This window comes from Leuciscus leuciscus (genome assembly GCF_965113295.1).
Source record: "Leuciscus leuciscus genome assembly, chromosome: 2".
Lineage (NCBI taxonomy): Eukaryota > Metazoa > Chordata > Actinopteri > Cypriniformes > Leuciscidae > Leuciscus > Leuciscus leuciscus.
The window spans coordinates 33,953,154-33,971,152 of NC_138726.1; the positions used below are offsets into that span (position 1 = coordinate 33,953,154).

At 37.7% G+C, this 17,999-nt stretch overlaps 1 protein-coding gene across 2 annotated transcripts in view; it reads right to left on the reverse strand.

Moving 5' to 3' along the window:
* The window catches only part of esyt2b (extended synaptotagmin-like protein 2b), a 40,126-nt gene that overhangs the window by 2,310 nt on the left and 19,817 nt on the right, over nt 1–17,999 (reverse strand). Inside the window, exons 8-20 of one of the 2 annotated variants that reach the window (XM_082162143.1) lie at nt 9,542–9,662; nt 9,252–9,428; nt 9,068–9,150; nt 8,935–8,983; nt 8,318–8,407; nt 8,142–8,222; nt 6,780–6,836; nt 5,788–5,862; nt 5,623–5,709; nt 4,903–5,052; nt 4,441–4,805; nt 3,315–3,413; nt 1,598–1,729 (exon numbers count right to left, since the gene is read on the reverse strand). In XM_082162143.1, coding sequence (XP_082018269.1) covers nt 1,598–1,729; nt 3,315–3,413; nt 4,441–4,805; nt 4,903–5,052; nt 5,623–5,709; nt 5,788–5,862; nt 6,780–6,836; nt 8,142–8,222; nt 8,318–8,407; nt 8,935–8,983; nt 9,068–9,150; nt 9,252–9,428; nt 9,542–9,662 — 1,566 coding nt within the window. The remainder of the gene's footprint in view (nt 1–1,597; nt 1,730–3,314; nt 3,414–4,440; nt 4,806–4,902; nt 5,053–5,622; nt 5,710–5,787; nt 5,863–6,779; nt 6,837–8,141; nt 8,223–8,317; nt 8,408–8,934; nt 8,984–9,067; nt 9,151–9,251; nt 9,429–9,541; nt 9,663–17,999) is intronic. The other variant, XM_082162144.1, reaches the window with a different exon arrangement.

Here is a 17,999-nt window from a genome sequence, read left to right on the forward strand (position 1 = left end):
AAAAAAAAATCACTGTAATATGGTCGCCTCCGAATTTCCTCATGAACTGCCTTTAAAATCACCTTGTTACCACCTTACGCAATATTGCACATTAAAAAGAAAGATTATTAAAGTACAGCGTCAAGCTAAAGAAACATCTTAAAATGTTTGTCAAGTTCAAAAAAGTCAGTTTAATTGATTTATCAAAACTGGCACTTGTCAATTGAAAAGAACACAGGTAGACGTATGACAACGCTACTAATCAGAGCTAGATGTGACACATGGGTTGTGATTAAAAATAAGTGTGTTTAATATATAAGTGTGCTATAATGCATTTGTTGTGTACTTCAAATTTTAAAAGCATTTAAAAAAAACTACTTGCAGATAATATATCAATGAAATATGTTTTAATGTTTTATTATTTTTTGTTGTGTTTTAGGGTACATTTACATAATGATGTGCTAAAAATGGAAAAGTTTGTTCTTTGTACAGATGACAACGTTATCAAAACAATCCCCGTTCACACGGATCTGCGAAAACGGCTAATAACGCTTTATTATGTATGCCAGACAAGTAGTTGGCAGTGTCACTTGGTCAAGAAAGACTGCGCACATTCTTTTACTACAGTGCACTGAAGCCGAATACACATGCTTATAGTCACAAATTACATAATCTATCCTTTTTTTTGGTCCAATTTTCATTCTAAGGATGTTAATGTTGATAATACTGTATTATTACTTTGTCTTCTGGGTAAATTTCATCTTTATAAGCTAGAAACATTCACTGTAATCCCAATTTTAGATAGTTCTCCTCTGATATAAAGTCTTATACACAAAGGCTTCAAAAATATATCCTTGAGTCTGTTGTAAAGAACCTTTAATTTTTCATGATGACAAAATGTTATACTGAGTTGATTTGTGTAATTCTTATAACCACTTGTGATGATGTCTGTATGTCCTCCCTTATTTCTTATTGTTAATATCTGTATCCTTTCATTTGCAAAAAAAAAGAGACTAAACTATAGACCAAACACGTAATACGCATGTGCATTACGTCACTGTTTTCACAGATTTGTGTTTTTGTAGTTTACACATAGGTGACTAAACTAAACTAAAATTAAAACTAAATTACATGGGTGTCGTTTTCAAAAACGGTCACTTTGATTTGAAGTTTGCGATTTCAGGCTACGAAAACACTGTTGTCGTGTAAATAAATGGCCAAAACGCATAAAAAGTCTTCAGTTTTTAGTTGAAAATGGTATCGTGTAAACAGCCCCTAAAAGAAGGACACTTATTTTATGTATGTGTTGACTAAAGCACATGCAAAGTGATAGTTATACTGTAACTGTAGAGTTATTCGATATTACATTTAAAGTTAATATATTTTAAATGTACTAAATTGCAACTTTATCATTACAATGAGTACAAAACTTAACATTTATGTCACACTTTAAGTATATTCCTTCAGTGTTATTTCCATAATATGTTACATGTTTAAAAAATGTGTACTTCTTTTTCAAAAGGGCTTTTGTACCAATTATTATGAAGAATATAATTTGAGGTTTGTTGGTTGGTACTCTTGGTCTTGTGTCTGACTGTGTGTTCAGTGAGTTTCTTACGAGTGGTCATAGACAGGGTTGAGCGTCTTCTTGAGTGTACTGGTTTTTCTGCGGCCACTCCGGCTCTTGTCTGGTAACAGGTACAGGCGGATGTATGGGTCTGAGCCATCTCTGGTCAGTGCTATGAGGTTTCTGTGATTATGACACATGGAAACACATATTTACATAAAAGCAAGAGAAGTATTTTCACAGAGACCCGTTTTGTCACATTTATACAAATTTAAACATACAAATGCAAAAACGTGTCCCCCATTTGCACACACTGGGTCTCATTCATGAAACATTCGTAAATATACGAGTAAATATGTGAGTGATTTGCGCGTAAAGAGACCTTCCCGAAAACTCTTCTCCTGATTCACAAATACTTCGTAAACGTCAGATGTGATAGTGAAATGTGTGTGTGTGTTAATGAATTCCAATCAGTCGTAAATGGGACGCGCGTGCACACTCATTCTCAATTACCATAAATCTCGCCCATTAAATCCGACTGACAACTATATATGGGCATCATATTATGACACCAAACGAAGGATTTCAACATGTTTTCTCAAAAGCGAATGAAAAAGAGAAATTTCTCAGATGCAGAAATTGAAGTTTTATTATCAGAAGTTCATTCAAAACGCCACATTTTATTTTCAAGCGTACATAGTGGCGTATCAGGTCCTAAAAAAAAAGGAAGCTTGGCAGCATATTACAGATGCAGTTAATGGAGTTTCATCTGTTAATCGAACAGTCCCAGAAGTGAAAAGAAAAGGGTTCGACATGAAGCTTGACTGTAACGCTTGTGACTCGCGGACTTGTGTTCCGTTTGCAGATGCTATTACTGGCTCTCATAATAAAAGTAAAAAGAAAAACCGTATGTAATTACTATATATAATATTTTTTTCAAAATGCTGTGTAAATATGTACCCGATTAAGGTGAATTAAAATGCAGCCTTATTAATGAGCAAAACGTTCGGATGTTAAACGCACTATTTACGCGTGGCTGGGAGCAGGTGTAGGTTTCTTTCGCACCAACTAACATTTGGAAAATACGAACATTTTAATGAATCCGAAAATTTAGGCCAGAACCACTTTACACACGATTTACACACAAATTCGTTCTGCTCCTGTTTCATGAATGCGACCCACTGTTTTTAATACTCAAGAGCAGGGCTTGACATTAACACCCGCCAATACCGCCAAATGGATTTCAGCAGTGGCGTGTAACGCAGTCACTCCTACTAGCCACTTTGGCGGACTGAATTTTATATAGGCCTAATATAATTTTTTCAATTGTAGTCTTTTAAAAAGGCATCTGAAATAATAAACTAAGTGCAATCTAATGTTGTCAAAAATATAGATTTTTCGATACTGACAGATCGTGAGTCATGTCTTAAAGCAACAGCAGCCTAATATACCGGCTGCCAAATGATGAGATAATATAAAAAATATCTATATGGCAGTTTTTCCCTATGGTATCGATGTCAAAATTGTGGCCAGTGAAAATGCGGAGTGGCTATAACTTTGAAAAACCACTAGCCACAGTGGCAGGTGAGCAAAAAAGCCCTGCTCAAAAGAGTTAACCACTGATCACCTGGCAAAAAAAATAAATAAAAAATACCTCACTAATATACTGTACATGTTCAGTGTAAAATAAATAAATAACACAAAACAAAATGATTGGAAGTGGTACTAAAAAACAGAAAGGAGGACTGATTTTTGGTATGAAAGTTACCTGCAGGCATGAACCACTACAATAAGTTTATTCCTTTGTGAGCTGTGTCGAATAGTGAGCTGGACTTCACCAAGCGGATACTGGCTCAGCCCAGAGCCGCTGTAACAGAGAAACAGCATGCTCATCTGACAGAGTGTGGGACTAAGTTTTTCTTCTAACAATTTCTTAACGTTAACATGACTATATTTCCTTTCATAATGCATGTTCCTGATCTTATTTTGCATGACTTCCTTGATGCACATCATTCCAAATTAAATTGACTTAAAATATTTGAAGTACTTTTTGAATTATAACTATAAAATTATATTCCTCTTAACTCACACAACCTGGATATATTCTGTTATTTAACAGCCACTTTTCACAATCAACAGGTAAAACGATGCATAGCTCCTCATTACCAGTTAGATGTAAGTACAGTTTGTAATAAAAACAACAGAATTTATGGCAAATAATAATAGGCTTTTAGCAGCTATTACAACAGTCTTCAGTGTCACATGATCCTTCAGAAATCAGGATTCTTTGATGCATAGAAAGAAAAAAAGTTTTTTGTAATATAAACATTTTGTAACATTCTGTAACTTTTTTCATTTGTAACTGTCACTTTTGATCAATGAAATGGATCCTTGTTAAATAAATTATTTATTTTGAAAAAAAAAAAGTTTTGAACTGTGATTTATTTGAACAATTTCATTACATTTAGTATAAATATGCAAAACTACTGCTAAAATACTCCAGTTAGTGAAATACAGTTTCAACTAGCTGAGCTATTTGGGATGCCATAGGCGTTTGTAAAAGGGAATCAGTGACAAATACAAATGGGCCGTGTCACACTTTTCACTGCTTCACTGTTCAAATTGTTTGGCCGCCTCAGTAGAGACCAATCTGCTCAGTGCTATCCAGTAAGTCATGCCGTGTTGTTCATTGGGCCGTGCAGATAAATGTTTCTCAATGAACGGGGTACTGCTGTTGTGACACATTTGGCTTTTGGTGTTTCTCATACACAACAGAAAATAGCAGTGTGACTTCTAACAAAATGTAATTGCATTGACAAGAAAAAAAGCAAACCGCAAACGTGACTTCTGCATATAGGGAATCAGTGTGTCATATGACATGGACACAGACTCACTTTTGTAGCTGCTGTAACCGCTGCTGCAGTTCCATTGTGGCACAGGGCAGTGAAATGTCAGAGGCCAGACTAGGAGTAGAGTCTCTGTGAGTCTGATGCTTGTGCGAGGTGCTTATCACTAGACTGGAAACACTGCGGCCTACCTCCGCAAGCCGCACCGGGGAGCCATCCGATCCTCTTTTCCCTTGAGGGGTGTCTGGTGGAGGGGTACATGGTGGGTTGTGTGACGGCTGGATGACTGTGGAGTTGCTGGTGCTAGTTGCTGTTTGAGATTGTGGGGACACGAAAGTGTTATTCTGACTACTGTGTCTGACTCGGACAGATGATGGTTGGCTGGATGTGACCTCCTTTTCCAAACAGAGGACCTGTTAACACAAAAACATATTTATATGGACAAAATGTATTGAAGTGCTGAATGAAACATACAAAAAAATTCTAATAATCGCACACAGACACACCAACCCTGAGAGCCATTTTGAGTTTGAGGGTGCTGTTGGGGCCAGAGTTCTGCAGGGGGAACTGCTGATTTAGCGTCATGTCCACCTCCTTCAGGAGAGAACCAAGTGCCACCCGCACACTACCCAGAGAGCACTTGTGCTTACTATCCCTCACCTGAGACACACAAACAACATCTATACATGTCATTTGACAAATACAAAACACTGTTTGTGTTAAAATTTGTGTCTCTTTTTGAGGATTGTATGTCTATGATCACATTCATATTTCCTTGCTGAATAAAAGTATTAATTTCATAAAGACACCATGAAATCAAAATGGATGATTATTATTGTTATGGAATATTGTGGGATTTATTATAAATGTTTTATCCATGCACACCATTGTAAAAATTTTTTATGAATGTGGCCTCGTAATCTTTAATAAAAATAATTTCCACTCCCACTTGCAGTGACATCTCTTCTTTTCTCTGATGTTTAACATGTTTACTGGCGCAAGGGCGGGACATCCTGTCACTCACATGAGATCATAGCAATAGCAAACCACAATGATACAACGATTCAATAAATTCCTGATGGGCAAAATCAAGTCCCAGCCATTTTTTTTTTTTTTTTTGAGAAGCCGTTTTACTTTAATATACTACGCAATAGGATAAAAAACTAGCGCAATTTCCATTTCATGCCAACTTCAACATTCATGCTTTTGGTGTGGTTCCTTATAGAATACCTCAATTTCCAGTTCCTGAGTGTGGGGGTTGTTGATAAGGAAGGAGAAGGCCTCCTCCCATAGCGGCTCAGAAGTTTTATACCTAACCTGAAAATACAGGAGCAAAACAGGACTGAATATATGTGCTAGTCTTCAAACAGGTTAAAGCTGATTTATAAATGTTACCTTGCTTGTATACATCTTTTGTCCTACAGTCAGTTTGACAAAAGGATTTGGATCTATGCTCACTTTCTTCCCAGACTGTTGAACAAAAAAAGAACGAAAACTTTATTTATGACAATCACCATTTATGACTGTCTCCTTTAATAGTCACCAAATCTACTTAACATCTGCTTTCTGGAAACATAATACATTATTTCCTGCATGTACTAGATTGATTACAAATTATATCATAACTCAGTAAGCCTTTATTTAAGTTATGTTTTTTTTTACTAGCGCTTTGTGGTAAGAAGGTTATTTTAAGCTCATCTATGAAAATACCAGCAATGTAAATACAATAAGCCTCCTGTTTTACTTTGAATATATAAAGAAAAAAAAAAGTATTAAAGCTGCAGTCCATAACTTCTGGTGCTCTAGCGGTTAATAAACAGAACAGCATGCGTCTTGCGGAAGAACGCTGTAGCCGGAGCTACTTCTTTTACAAATTTTTTTTTTTTTACATTTATGCATTTGGCAGACGCTTTTATCCAAAGTGACTTACATTGCACTTCTAATAGGTGTACCAAAGTGATTCATGATAAAACAAAAATACGGTTTGGAAAATGGATTCATGATGCACTCACTTATTATATAATTTTTGTACATTTTGAACAAACAAAAAAAGGATGCAGCTTTAAATTAAGTTAAAGAAAAAAAAGTATATAATAGTATATTAACTCAATGAATTTGGTGTTAAGTTAATAAACGCACCCATAAAATACATCAAAATGAGAAAAATTTATATTGACAATCTGCAAAATCCAAAGGACTATAAATGCATGCAGTGAGGCATGAGGGAAGAATACATTGGACAAGCATTCAAGAAATAAACCCAATCACAAAAGAATGAAACAAATCATAAAATATGTGAAATCATGCTTAGGCTCCAAATATGCCAGATATGAGTGTAGTGCCTGTTATGCATGTCACTGTTTGAAATGCATGCATTCCCAATGTACCTTCAGGCCTTTATAAGGGGGTTTGGGGCCATCAGGGTTAAAGTCAAGAGGATTGGTCTTTCCACAGGAAGTTTTGAGAGAAATTGAAAACAGGAAAGTTATTATAAAAGGACATGCAATAATGATAGTTAGATCGGTCCAATCTTACAGATTCTTAAAAAATATGTATTAAAATTAAATACATATACATATCGAAAACCATCTTTTTTTTCTTTTCACTGAAACAATGTTGGCAGTGATACAAAGACCTTTAAATAACCAGGTTTTGTCCCAACTCTTCAGACTGCTTACTTACTCTAGACCAGAAAACGTCAATCATATGTCTAAGATTGACCAAGCTGTATTTAGATCAATCATGTGACTTCAGAATCAGTTAAAAATAAATGGTGAAAAATATGTAAATATGTATATATCAAGGTGTGCAGGATAGCTTGAAGACGGTTGGAAATAAATTTCCAGGAGCATGGTTGAAGACTTCTGGTTTATTGCATGACAATTACACGTTACACATGCCCAACAGGTAAAAAACACATGCACTAGATCAACGTCATCTGCGTTGTTTGCTTGTTACTGAAGAAAAGCTTGACTGGAAGAAATGTCTATTCACACTGTTAGGTAAACATCTACAGCTAGTTCTGGAGAACCAGGATGCAGATTACTTGCAAACTCACAAATAACGTTCTATAGAGAGAGTCGGGGTTCTCACAAAAGACTAGACCAGAGGCCCTCCTCTCCTTTAGGTTTCCACAGCCAAAGCTGCCCTCAAAGAGACTCTTACAGTAGAGGAGGAAGGCACAATGCATTAAAAAAATGGGCAAGACTGGATGACTACTGTATGTTTGGGTCAAGAGTCTAAAAACTCCCTTTCTGACCATAAATGACTGGAGTGAAAATAAAAAACTCAAATAGTTTGAAAACTTCAAACCTGCTCAATGTTCTGCATAGAGATCATCACTCAGCAAGCAACTGATCTTGTTTAATGAAGCTTGTATTACTACATGTTGGTAATATAAATGTCATTACTGAAAACTTACTATTACATTTTCTGACTCTGTTAAGTACATAATTCAATGGTCACATAATTAAAGGTGCCAAATAAAAATTGCAGTGTTGTTTTGGGCCACATTGACTTTCATTGTATGGACAAAATAGTATAAAATATAAATTTTATAAAACATCATCTTTTGTGTTCTGCAGAAGGAAAAATCTTTTGGGTGTGAAAAATTGCATTTTTATCATATTTTTACTGATATCCAAGCAGATTATCATAGAACATAAAAAACAACGTCGCTCTACAGCAGATCCTCAGGCAGAGCTTATGTACACTGCTACACGCACACACAAAAATATACTTATTCTTACCGGCAAATTACTGGCAGAGTCCAGGTAAACAACCAGCAGAGCTGAAGAGAGATTGTCATTAGACTTTATGCACCTTAGTACCTAATAAGAGAGCAAAAGAGGATGAAATGATCAAAGGTTTAGCTAGTTATGTTTAAATCATCTCTATCAGTGTTGGTCAGAGAGTTTGTGCATACTTGATCTAGTTTTTCAGCATTCGGGTACAATGAAAGCCACTCTAATTTCAGATGAAGTTTGCCTGTCGTGACTTCTTCCAAGGCAAACCACTGCAGAAAAAAAAATGTGTTTAGTGCACTGGAATGGCAACTATGGGCTTAAAGAACATTCAGTTCATGCCAAAACGATGAAATAAAAACTGATTATAATCTTTTCTTTGGAAAAATGAAAAAAAATTCTATTTACTGTAAATACAGCATTATCTCAACAACTTTGGAAACTCAAAGTCCTATTAAATGAACCTTGTATTACTACTACTAATAGGTAATGTAAAGAGTAATATCAATGAATACTGAAACTGTGAACTATTTATGTGTCATTTTCTTCAAAACATCTACATTTTAATGCATACATTAGAAACAATATATATATATATATATATATATATATATATATATATATATAGACAGTATATAAGGGGGCAGCGGATAAAGGAAGAATCAATGCCTGCCAATACAGAATAATCTCAATAACTTTGGAAGCTCAATGTCAGTTCATTAATAGGAGGGTGCTGACATTTGTTGAGGGATGTGAGCTATAAATTAGCCTTAACAAGAACGAAAGTGTAAAGTTTTACCTCATCAACCTTCTGTTCTTTATGAAGCTCACTCAAGTCGATCATTAGACTGGAACAAAAATACATGAAACAGGTATATAATAAATAAATAATAAATAATTTTACATTTCAGCTACATAAATGAATATGGCACCTGCCCAAGAAGTCATCTTTATCTGGGTCTTCATCAAAAAGCTCTATTTCCAGATGCTGTCCTGAATGTTCATATACTAGTGCCTAATAATAAAATGCAGGAATGCACATTTTAGTGTATGTACATGAGTCTTATGAGTGCAGTAAATTAGTGTTTGTATATATATCTATGTGCGTGTATTCACCTCATACACCTCGTTCCATTTGGGGTGCAGGCATTCTTTGATGGTCTTGCTTCTAAAGAGTTGGTTGCTGACAAGCAGCATGCCATATGGGTCAGACTTGCCTTTGATCAACCCGCCCAGATATGTGTCTTTAACTTCCAGATTCTGAGCCTCAAGAAAATGAATCCTGAGAACTCCCTAATGAGTGTGAGAGAGAATTAAATATAACAAGAGATTACTGAATATTAATATGAACGGAAGGTTTGCCAAATAATAAACACTGAGATAGTTGTGTATGTGTGTGTATTCACCTTTGGCATTGGGAAACGGAGCTGTGCCAGTTCAACCTCACCTATCAGTGGTACAGTGATCCTGTTGGGCAACACCATGTAAGTGCTGATAATATCCTGGATCATGTGGTCTGAAAAGCCACTGCCAATGAAAAAGAAATCATGATAAACATGAATTTTTCATTTTTAAAGTACTAAGTGGTGAAGTACTTCTGGATTTTAATCATTCTCCTCTATGCAATTCTTAAATAGTTTGGTAGGGGGAAAAGATGATCAAATTCTTGTTTTGATGTTAAAGACAACATTAGGATATTTTTCCTTTGTGGTTTAATAAATAATGCATCAGAGAGTTAAAAGCAGAGGCAGTGTTATGAATGACTGGAAAGAAAACAAAAGAAAAAATAGTTTGAAAAAAACATTTCAAACCTGCTCAAAATGTTCCGCATAGAGATCAATGACTCAGCAAGAAATTTAAACCTGTTTAATGGAGTCTAAATGTTTCTGCATTAGTTGGTGATGTAAATGAAACCTCGGTATACAGGAAAAGGCAATAAAAATATCTATAACTACATAATCAAAAATATAAAGCATTACATAATTACTGAAGGAAACATGAAGTTAGAATTTGCCTTAAAACAAAGTCTAACTGATGTAGATATACTGACATAGATGATTAAAACATAATAATAATAATCCTGTACCTCCCGGATGTATTGCTAACCACATAAACTGCATTCAAATGTTGACTTGCTGACTAAACCAACAATTTTACAAAAGATCATCTGACACTGTTTAATCAAGTATGTTTTTGTAACATTAGCATGAATACATTTTCTACATTTTGGCGGGCTCCTGCAGCAGCATTTGGTGTGGCCGTATACACATCTAATTGGCCCACAGCCTGCTTGTGCCAGCACAAAAAGACTACAACCTTGTTAAAATACAAGCACAAGAAGGGGGAGAGGCAATGGAGAGGAAACACACAGAAGCAATAGTGCCATTTTGAGGATTGTGCTGAAATTCCTCAGTTTTTACTCATACTCCTGTCTCTGGGCAGCTGCCTGTCTTTGTTGAAAAGGCTGTAGTTCTGTCAGTGCCACCTGGGTTTAAAGTCATCTTAAAACACACACACAGAGGCGAGCAGTCCTGGATGTACTGTACAGGAAGACAAACTATATTTGCCATGGCAATAAGAATCAAACCAATTGAAAAACAACTGCACACAGAGAAATATATAATAAGACCACCAAAAGTTAATCTCATCCAAATCATGTTATGTCCCAGTCTAGGAACGGCGTGGCGTAACATAACTGAAGAACATCACATTAGAAAAGCGTGGGTATTCTTTCATTTATTGTAGGAGCGTTCGGTTTGTTCCTTTTATAGGTTACTGAACTTTGGAAATGGGTATGCCAAAATAAACAAAAAAGAAATAAACTATTTATTTAAGCGCTACCATAACCTAAATGTAACGATGCATGCAGGGAAGCTGAAGACTCAAGTTTTCACAAAACACTAAGTAGTTTAATTCTTACTCAAAAAGCAAGCAAACAGGCAGTACAAACACACCTAAACACAACAGAGACTGGACAAAAAGCGAAGGCAAGGGTGAGACTTAAATAACAAACTGAAACAAGCTAATAAATGACACACAGCTGAAACCAATGAACTAAAAATGACGGTAACCATGGAAACTGAACAAAGGCGGGAAACTGAACAAAGGAATAGGTGAAACTCAGACATGAACAAAAACAGATAAAAAACAAACATAACCCTGACACTAACAAAATAAAAGTAAAACAAAATACATAACACTTCCCTAAATTCCTGTCTATTACAAACCAGGAGAAAATATAATTTTACAAAAAAATAATAGGCTCCCGTCTCCTACAAGACAGAGGAATTACCCTATTTACAGATTACCTATTAATACCGACACAATAATAATAGAAAGAAAGAACAACAACTTCTACAAAATAGTGACGTTACTCTATTTACAGATTATCTTTTAATACCGATGATACAATAATAAAATAACACTAGCTAAAATAATTTAACCAAAAGCAAGGTAAAAGAGAAAAAAAGGCTGCGAGTACAACGGTACGTATAAGTACCAGGACACTTCGTATCTAAACAAGTTTAGGTCACCAGTTCGGAGGAACGCAAACACACGATTCCTCCCGGCAGAACACACACAGCTTGTGTTGTTCAGATAGAAAGTTGTTCAGTCTTGCGCAGAAACGCGTTTTTAAAAGATGTGATACCAAAAGAGGAGCCAATTTGCTTTCCCGGTAAATAGAAGCCGGAACCTGGAGCAGTAGAGAGAGAGAAAAGAAAACGTACACAAACTACAGTTTAATACCACATACGTCCAAGGACGTAACACCCCCGCTAATAAGAAACAAACTCAAGTAATTCATGAGTTCACACTTACATATAATTACATGGAGTAAAGCTTTACGCGTATTTGGCGTGCTGTCCGTGGGGAAAGGCTCCGAGCTCGGAATTTGGGCCGAACCCAGAGTACTCCCCCCGTGTATAGGAGTGGTTAGAAGAAAAAGTGTGGAGAAGGGGTGGTGGAGGGATGATGATAAACGGTCAACGAACAGAGGTAAGACTGCTGTATATATCCCTCTTATCGTTGATTAATTGAATGCTCTCCACTCGTGTTAATTATCTGAACGTGCTTCTCCAGAACTTTGTTAATAAAACAGCAGTAAAGCAACACCATGTAGTTTTTCAACCTTCATAATATATTTTCCAAGACCCTTGTGATGGTACATCGACTTACAATAGGTTGAATGACACGTCTGCCATAGCCTGACGGGGACTGTATCGCTTTTACTGGCACTACGGAACTTCGGGGTTCAGGTAGTAACCCGAGCATAAAAAGAACTACAAAATTCGACTGCTTTACGGCATACGTCACTTCCCCCACCACCCCCACCCCCTCAAATTCGGACGTGAGAGCCCAACTAGCGTTTGTTTGCCGGCTGGTATAGTGTGTGTAAGTTGTTGTCATGGCCGAAGCAGCAACGAAACCGAAGAAGGCAAAGGTTTTGTCGGAGGAGACTAGGAAGAGAAAAAGGGAGGGTGACAAAATCAAAGGCCGGACGAGGATCAATATTGGTCCAGCGTTCGCTCGCTGGCGTGAGCTAAAGGAGGAGGAGGGGTGCCCGACCGATGCTGACTTGGCCGTCATGCTGTTCATGAGCGTCAGTTTGGTTTGAAATGTGCGCATTCGGAAGTGCATTTTCAGAAGTGCTGGGTACAATGACACATTCATTTTTTTTCTCTTTCGCGCAGATCATATTTTGAAAGACGATGTCCTGCTTACTAATGTAAATAAATAAAAATGTATTCAAAAATGTGATAATGTCCGACTCGTTTTATGAAGAAGAAAGCCGTAAGTTTTCAAAAAGCATTAGACATATGACCCACTATTCTGCTTCATAAGTACCATGTTAACAATATGACATGACGTGGTTTAATGTAACTAAACAATGATTACCAAATTTGTTTCTCATATTGCTCCTCATAACCACTGAAAACGGTAAAAAAATCGAACCAAAAGTCAAAATATTATGGACGTTATCTGACATTAAGCGTTTCTGCTTCATATTTTCAACAAGGCAGCGGAGCGTCTGTGGGTTTACTCCACACGGTTCTCGTGGGCTTTATATATAAGTCCTAATGTGAAAAAGCTTTACGTGGTTTAATGTACCTAAACAACGATCACCAAATTTCTCTCTCATATTGCTCCTCATAACCACTGAAAACGGTCAAAAAATCAAACCAAAAGTCAAATTATTATGGACGTTATCTGACATTAAGCGTTTCTGCTTCATTGAGGCTATTGTAGGTAAAAGCTTAACGGTTTAATGTACCTAAACAACGATCAGTGATCACAAAATTTCTGACTTTTTGACAGTTTTAAGTGGTTATGATGAACAATATGAGAGAGAAATTTGGTGATTCATATGACATGCTGAAATATATGCCACTGTACCTGGGATGAAGACATTTCACACGCAACGCAGGCAGTCTACCCAAGACGTGAGAACTCCTTCTGCAGAGTTCGGGGGTATCGGCTTGTCAACAAATGCATGTGTATCCCCAGTGGTGTAGTGGTAAAAAAAGAGGTGGGTAAACTATAAATTCTGGTGGACCACAACTTGATCACCCGGTAAGGTGGGCCACTGCCTACCGGTGTATGTGTATCCTGATGACATCGCTATAGGCTATCATTTGATGGTACTACCAAGGGTATCACTTGTTGTTCCCTCATCATAGGTCACAAAATCACTATTCAATTCATACATCAATCGAAGTTCTTGTTAAAGAGACTCAAGAAGGAATAATATGGTTGAAATCTATAAAGTTTACTAAATGACAAAACAGAGAGAACAAAAATATTTAAGAGAGATAGAGAGGGAGGCTTATACCCAGGGCTTCCAATGCAATGCACTTGAACATAATGATAGGGATTTGGGGTTATTTTCATAGTCAATTAATCTGTTGAATATTTCCTCGATTAATTGATTAGTTGTTTGGTCTATCAGAAAAATGTGGATCAGTGTTTCCCTGTAGAGGGAAAAGTCTTTAACCTGGTGCAGGCTTGATTCCCTCTGAATGTCTTGTACAGTTGGGTTTTGACATGCTCATTACATTAAACCAGCTGCATGTAATGAATTGTTTAAAAAAACAAAACAAAAAAAAACTTTTTTGCCTAGTTTTAATGATTTTCTGTTGCGGCTGCGATCAAGTTTAATTCTCGCGCAGCTTGTATAGTAACGAGCATGTGTTTTCTGCTCCGTGTGTGCCGTTCTCTTTGTTCCGTGTGTGTGTGTGTGTGTGTGTGTGTGTGTGTGTGTGTGTGTGTGTGTGTGTGTGTCGGCGCGCTGCGCTCTCTGCTCAACGTTCTGCTCTGTCATTAACGGCCCAAATGCTCGAATCATGTACCGATCGGCGATCACGCACTGGAAAAGCAAAGTCCGCTCAAATAACGTGAAATTTAGAGGTGGATAAACGCAATTTGAGGTGGATAAACGCACTTTGGAGGTGGGCAAACGCTATTTCCGAATTTTGGGAGGTGCGTAAACGGCGTTTACGTGCGTTTAGCCTCCACTACATCCCTGTGTATCCCCTGGTGTAACCATGACAGATTTTACGACAGTAGTAGAAGATAATACTGTTTCCCAACTGTAGGGGGACCCGGAGAGCAAAAGTTACTTGGTGTTGCTTTAAAAAAAAAAAAAAAAATTGTCGAGTTCACGCGCGTGATCATGGATACTAAACCTATGCGCGTGAACTCGACAATCGACTACTGTGGACTTCGACCGAAAACAGGAAGAAAATACAGGTATGTGCGCTGGCTGAATTAACTTCATTTTTATTCATATCTTTCACATATACTGCAGTCAGATTCACCGCGTTCACTCTGAAGGAATCACTCACAATGGCTGGGCACTTGTAATGACACATCAAGGATGTTAAGAGGCTAAAAGCAGATTTAAAACGTGCCCCTTTGAAGTCAACAGGGTGCAAATTTTAAAAAGAGGATAACACGGTGTAGGCAACACCGATTTTTGTCGTTGTTCTCTGTACTGACAGCACTCCAAATTTACAAAAAAATTTGCTCAATGTTAAAATTGACCGGAGTTCTCCTTTAAAAGGGCGAGAGAAATCAGGGGCAGCCAGAACAGGAGCAAAACACATAAAATCTTTTGCAACTTTAAGAGCGTTTTCACAAGACGGAGACCAGATAAAGGTTCTGAATAACTCAATAAATCAGTAAGTGGAAGCAACATTTTTGGCAAAAATGCTCTGTAATAGCCCACCATCCCAAGAAAACAGAGTTACTCCCGTCTTGTCTTAGGTGCAGGATATTGAAGGATGGCGACAACTTTAGCATTTACCGGGCAAATTTGACCATGCCCTACTTGCTTGCTGAGATACGTTATCACAGCCTTGCAAAATTCACATTTAGCAAGGTTAATGGTGAGTGAAGTTTAGCACCTGCCAGTACCCTTTTAAGAGATCTAGTTTCGTTACTAGGTGGGCCGCTCCAACCCGATCTATACAGTCATCCATGTGAGGCATGGGGAAGGAATCAGGTTTTGTGAGACTACTGATCTTGGTTTAGTCGGTACAAAATCTATAGGTACCGTCAGATTTAGGCACAAGGATGCACAGGGAGCTCCACGGGTTGGAGCTGGGAACAGCAAGCCCCTGATCTAACAGATACCATACCTCCTCTTTCATTATCTCCCGTTTTACAGGATTTCCACGGTAAATATGTTGACGTATGGGAGCTGATCCCTCAATTTCAATATCATGTATCGCAGTAGTCTGAGAGGGAGTATCTGGAAACAATGAAGGGTATTCTTTAATCAACAACATAATATCTCGATGTTGCTGATCAGAGAGATAAGACAACATTTGTTTGAGGTTTTTCAGCCTTGCACTTCTTTCAAAATGACTTCCTCGATCTGGGAAAAGGGTGTTACAATTGTCACCGAAATAACAGGCGGGACATCAACAACTTCCGCAGCACGGGCTCTTTTATAGTAAGGCTTTAGCATATTCACATGACAGACTAATTTTTTCCTGCTGTGATCTGGAGTACGCACAATATAATCAGTTTCACTGTGCTTTCTTTCTATTTCATAAGGGCCATCAAATTTTGCTTGCATTGCTGAGCCGTGAACTGGAAGAAAGACCAACGACGAGTCTCCAGGCTGAAAGTTGCGTTCGACACTTTCTTTTATCAAAGTGAGATTTCATCTTGTTCTGTGCTGTTACTAGGGTTGCAAAGTTTCCAGAATTTTCAGAAACTTTTCAGGATTATTTGGAAATTTTCAGAAACTTTTGGAAATTTTCAGAAACTTTTAGAAATTTTCAGGAAATTTACCAGAAATGTTCAGCCCCTTTGCAACCCTAGCTGTTTTCTTTCACCATCACACACGCTCGAAGTAACCTGTCACGAACTTCACTCACATAATCAAGTACAGGCACAGGGGAAACAGATTCTTCAAGTAACTGTTCGCGTAACATTATCAGCGGACTGCGAACAGTATGTCCAAACACTAGGTCAGCAGGAGCAAATCCTACGGATTATTGCGTGGTCTGACGAATCGCAAACATCAGCATGGGTCCCTCGTCCCATTCTATGCCCGTTTCCACACAGAATTTACGCAACTTGGGTAAATATTTTTTATGTAAAATTGGATCCCTGATCAGTTTGGATCACTTTTGGTAGCCCAAACACAGAGAAAAATTTCAACAATTTTTGGATCATCCTTTTAGCTTTAATTTCATGTCGCAGCGCACATTATTGTAAGAATGTATTGATGCCCAGCTTTTGATTTAGGGAGCGGGCCAACACAGTCCATAATAATATGCTCAAAAGGTTCTCCCAGTAAAGGTATTGGATGTAAAGGAGCAGGTGGTATGGTTTGACTGGGCTTACCGGTCAGTTGGCATGCATTACACGAACGGCAGTAAGCGGAGACATCAGACTTCATCCCCGGCTCAAAAAAATAGCGAAACACTTGCTTGTAGGTTTTTCTAATGCCCAGATGACTCGAAAGAACATGATCATGAGCAAGTTTAAGTATTTGTATGCAGTACACAGAGGAGACTACAACTTGACAAAAGATGTCATTCTTTTTCCACCTACGCTTTAGCACTTCGTCTTCCCAATGAAATGCAACTCCAGACTCAAAAAATCTATCCTTGTAAATCGCAGCTGCAACACACGCAGTCAAAGAAGGATCTGATTTACTCTCAGCTACGGGTAACTTCAGCACTGGCTGAACGGAAATTTTAGCTTCCATTTTTTACCATCAGATACCAAAAACGAATCTGACAAGTCAACAACTTCCTGGAGCTTACGAGCTTGAGTGGGCGTTACCACACAAAAAGGAAAAGCGTTAGCAGACTGTTCCATTTTTTATGTCAGTCTGTTACTCAGGGGCATCCACTACGACAGGCTGCGAAAAAACTTTACCTCCAACTAAATCATTACCCAGTATGAGGTCAACCCCCTCCACTGGATGCTGAGATCGCACGCCCACCTGTACACATCCTGAAACAAGGTCAGACTTTAAACACAGTATGCAAGGCAACTTTAATACAGCCCAGTTCAACACCTCGGAGCAACACATTAGCTCCCGTATACGATTCATTAGACAGCGGCAACATTGTACTCAACATAAGTGTCTAAGCGGATCACGGAGCATAGTTATTGGCTTAAAACTCGAATCATCAGACAACCCTACTGATCCAGTTAATAGAAAAGGTTCATATATCGACGACTTACTTGATTCCGCAGGCATGAGACAGATTTTACAAAAGCAACACTTTTAGACTTAGTCGTGTTTTCCTTTTTCCATGCTTACAGTCCGCAATGAGATGACCCGAATAAAGACAGTAAAACACACTCTTTTTTGTGCCGCAGGAACTGGCCGCCCTGTGC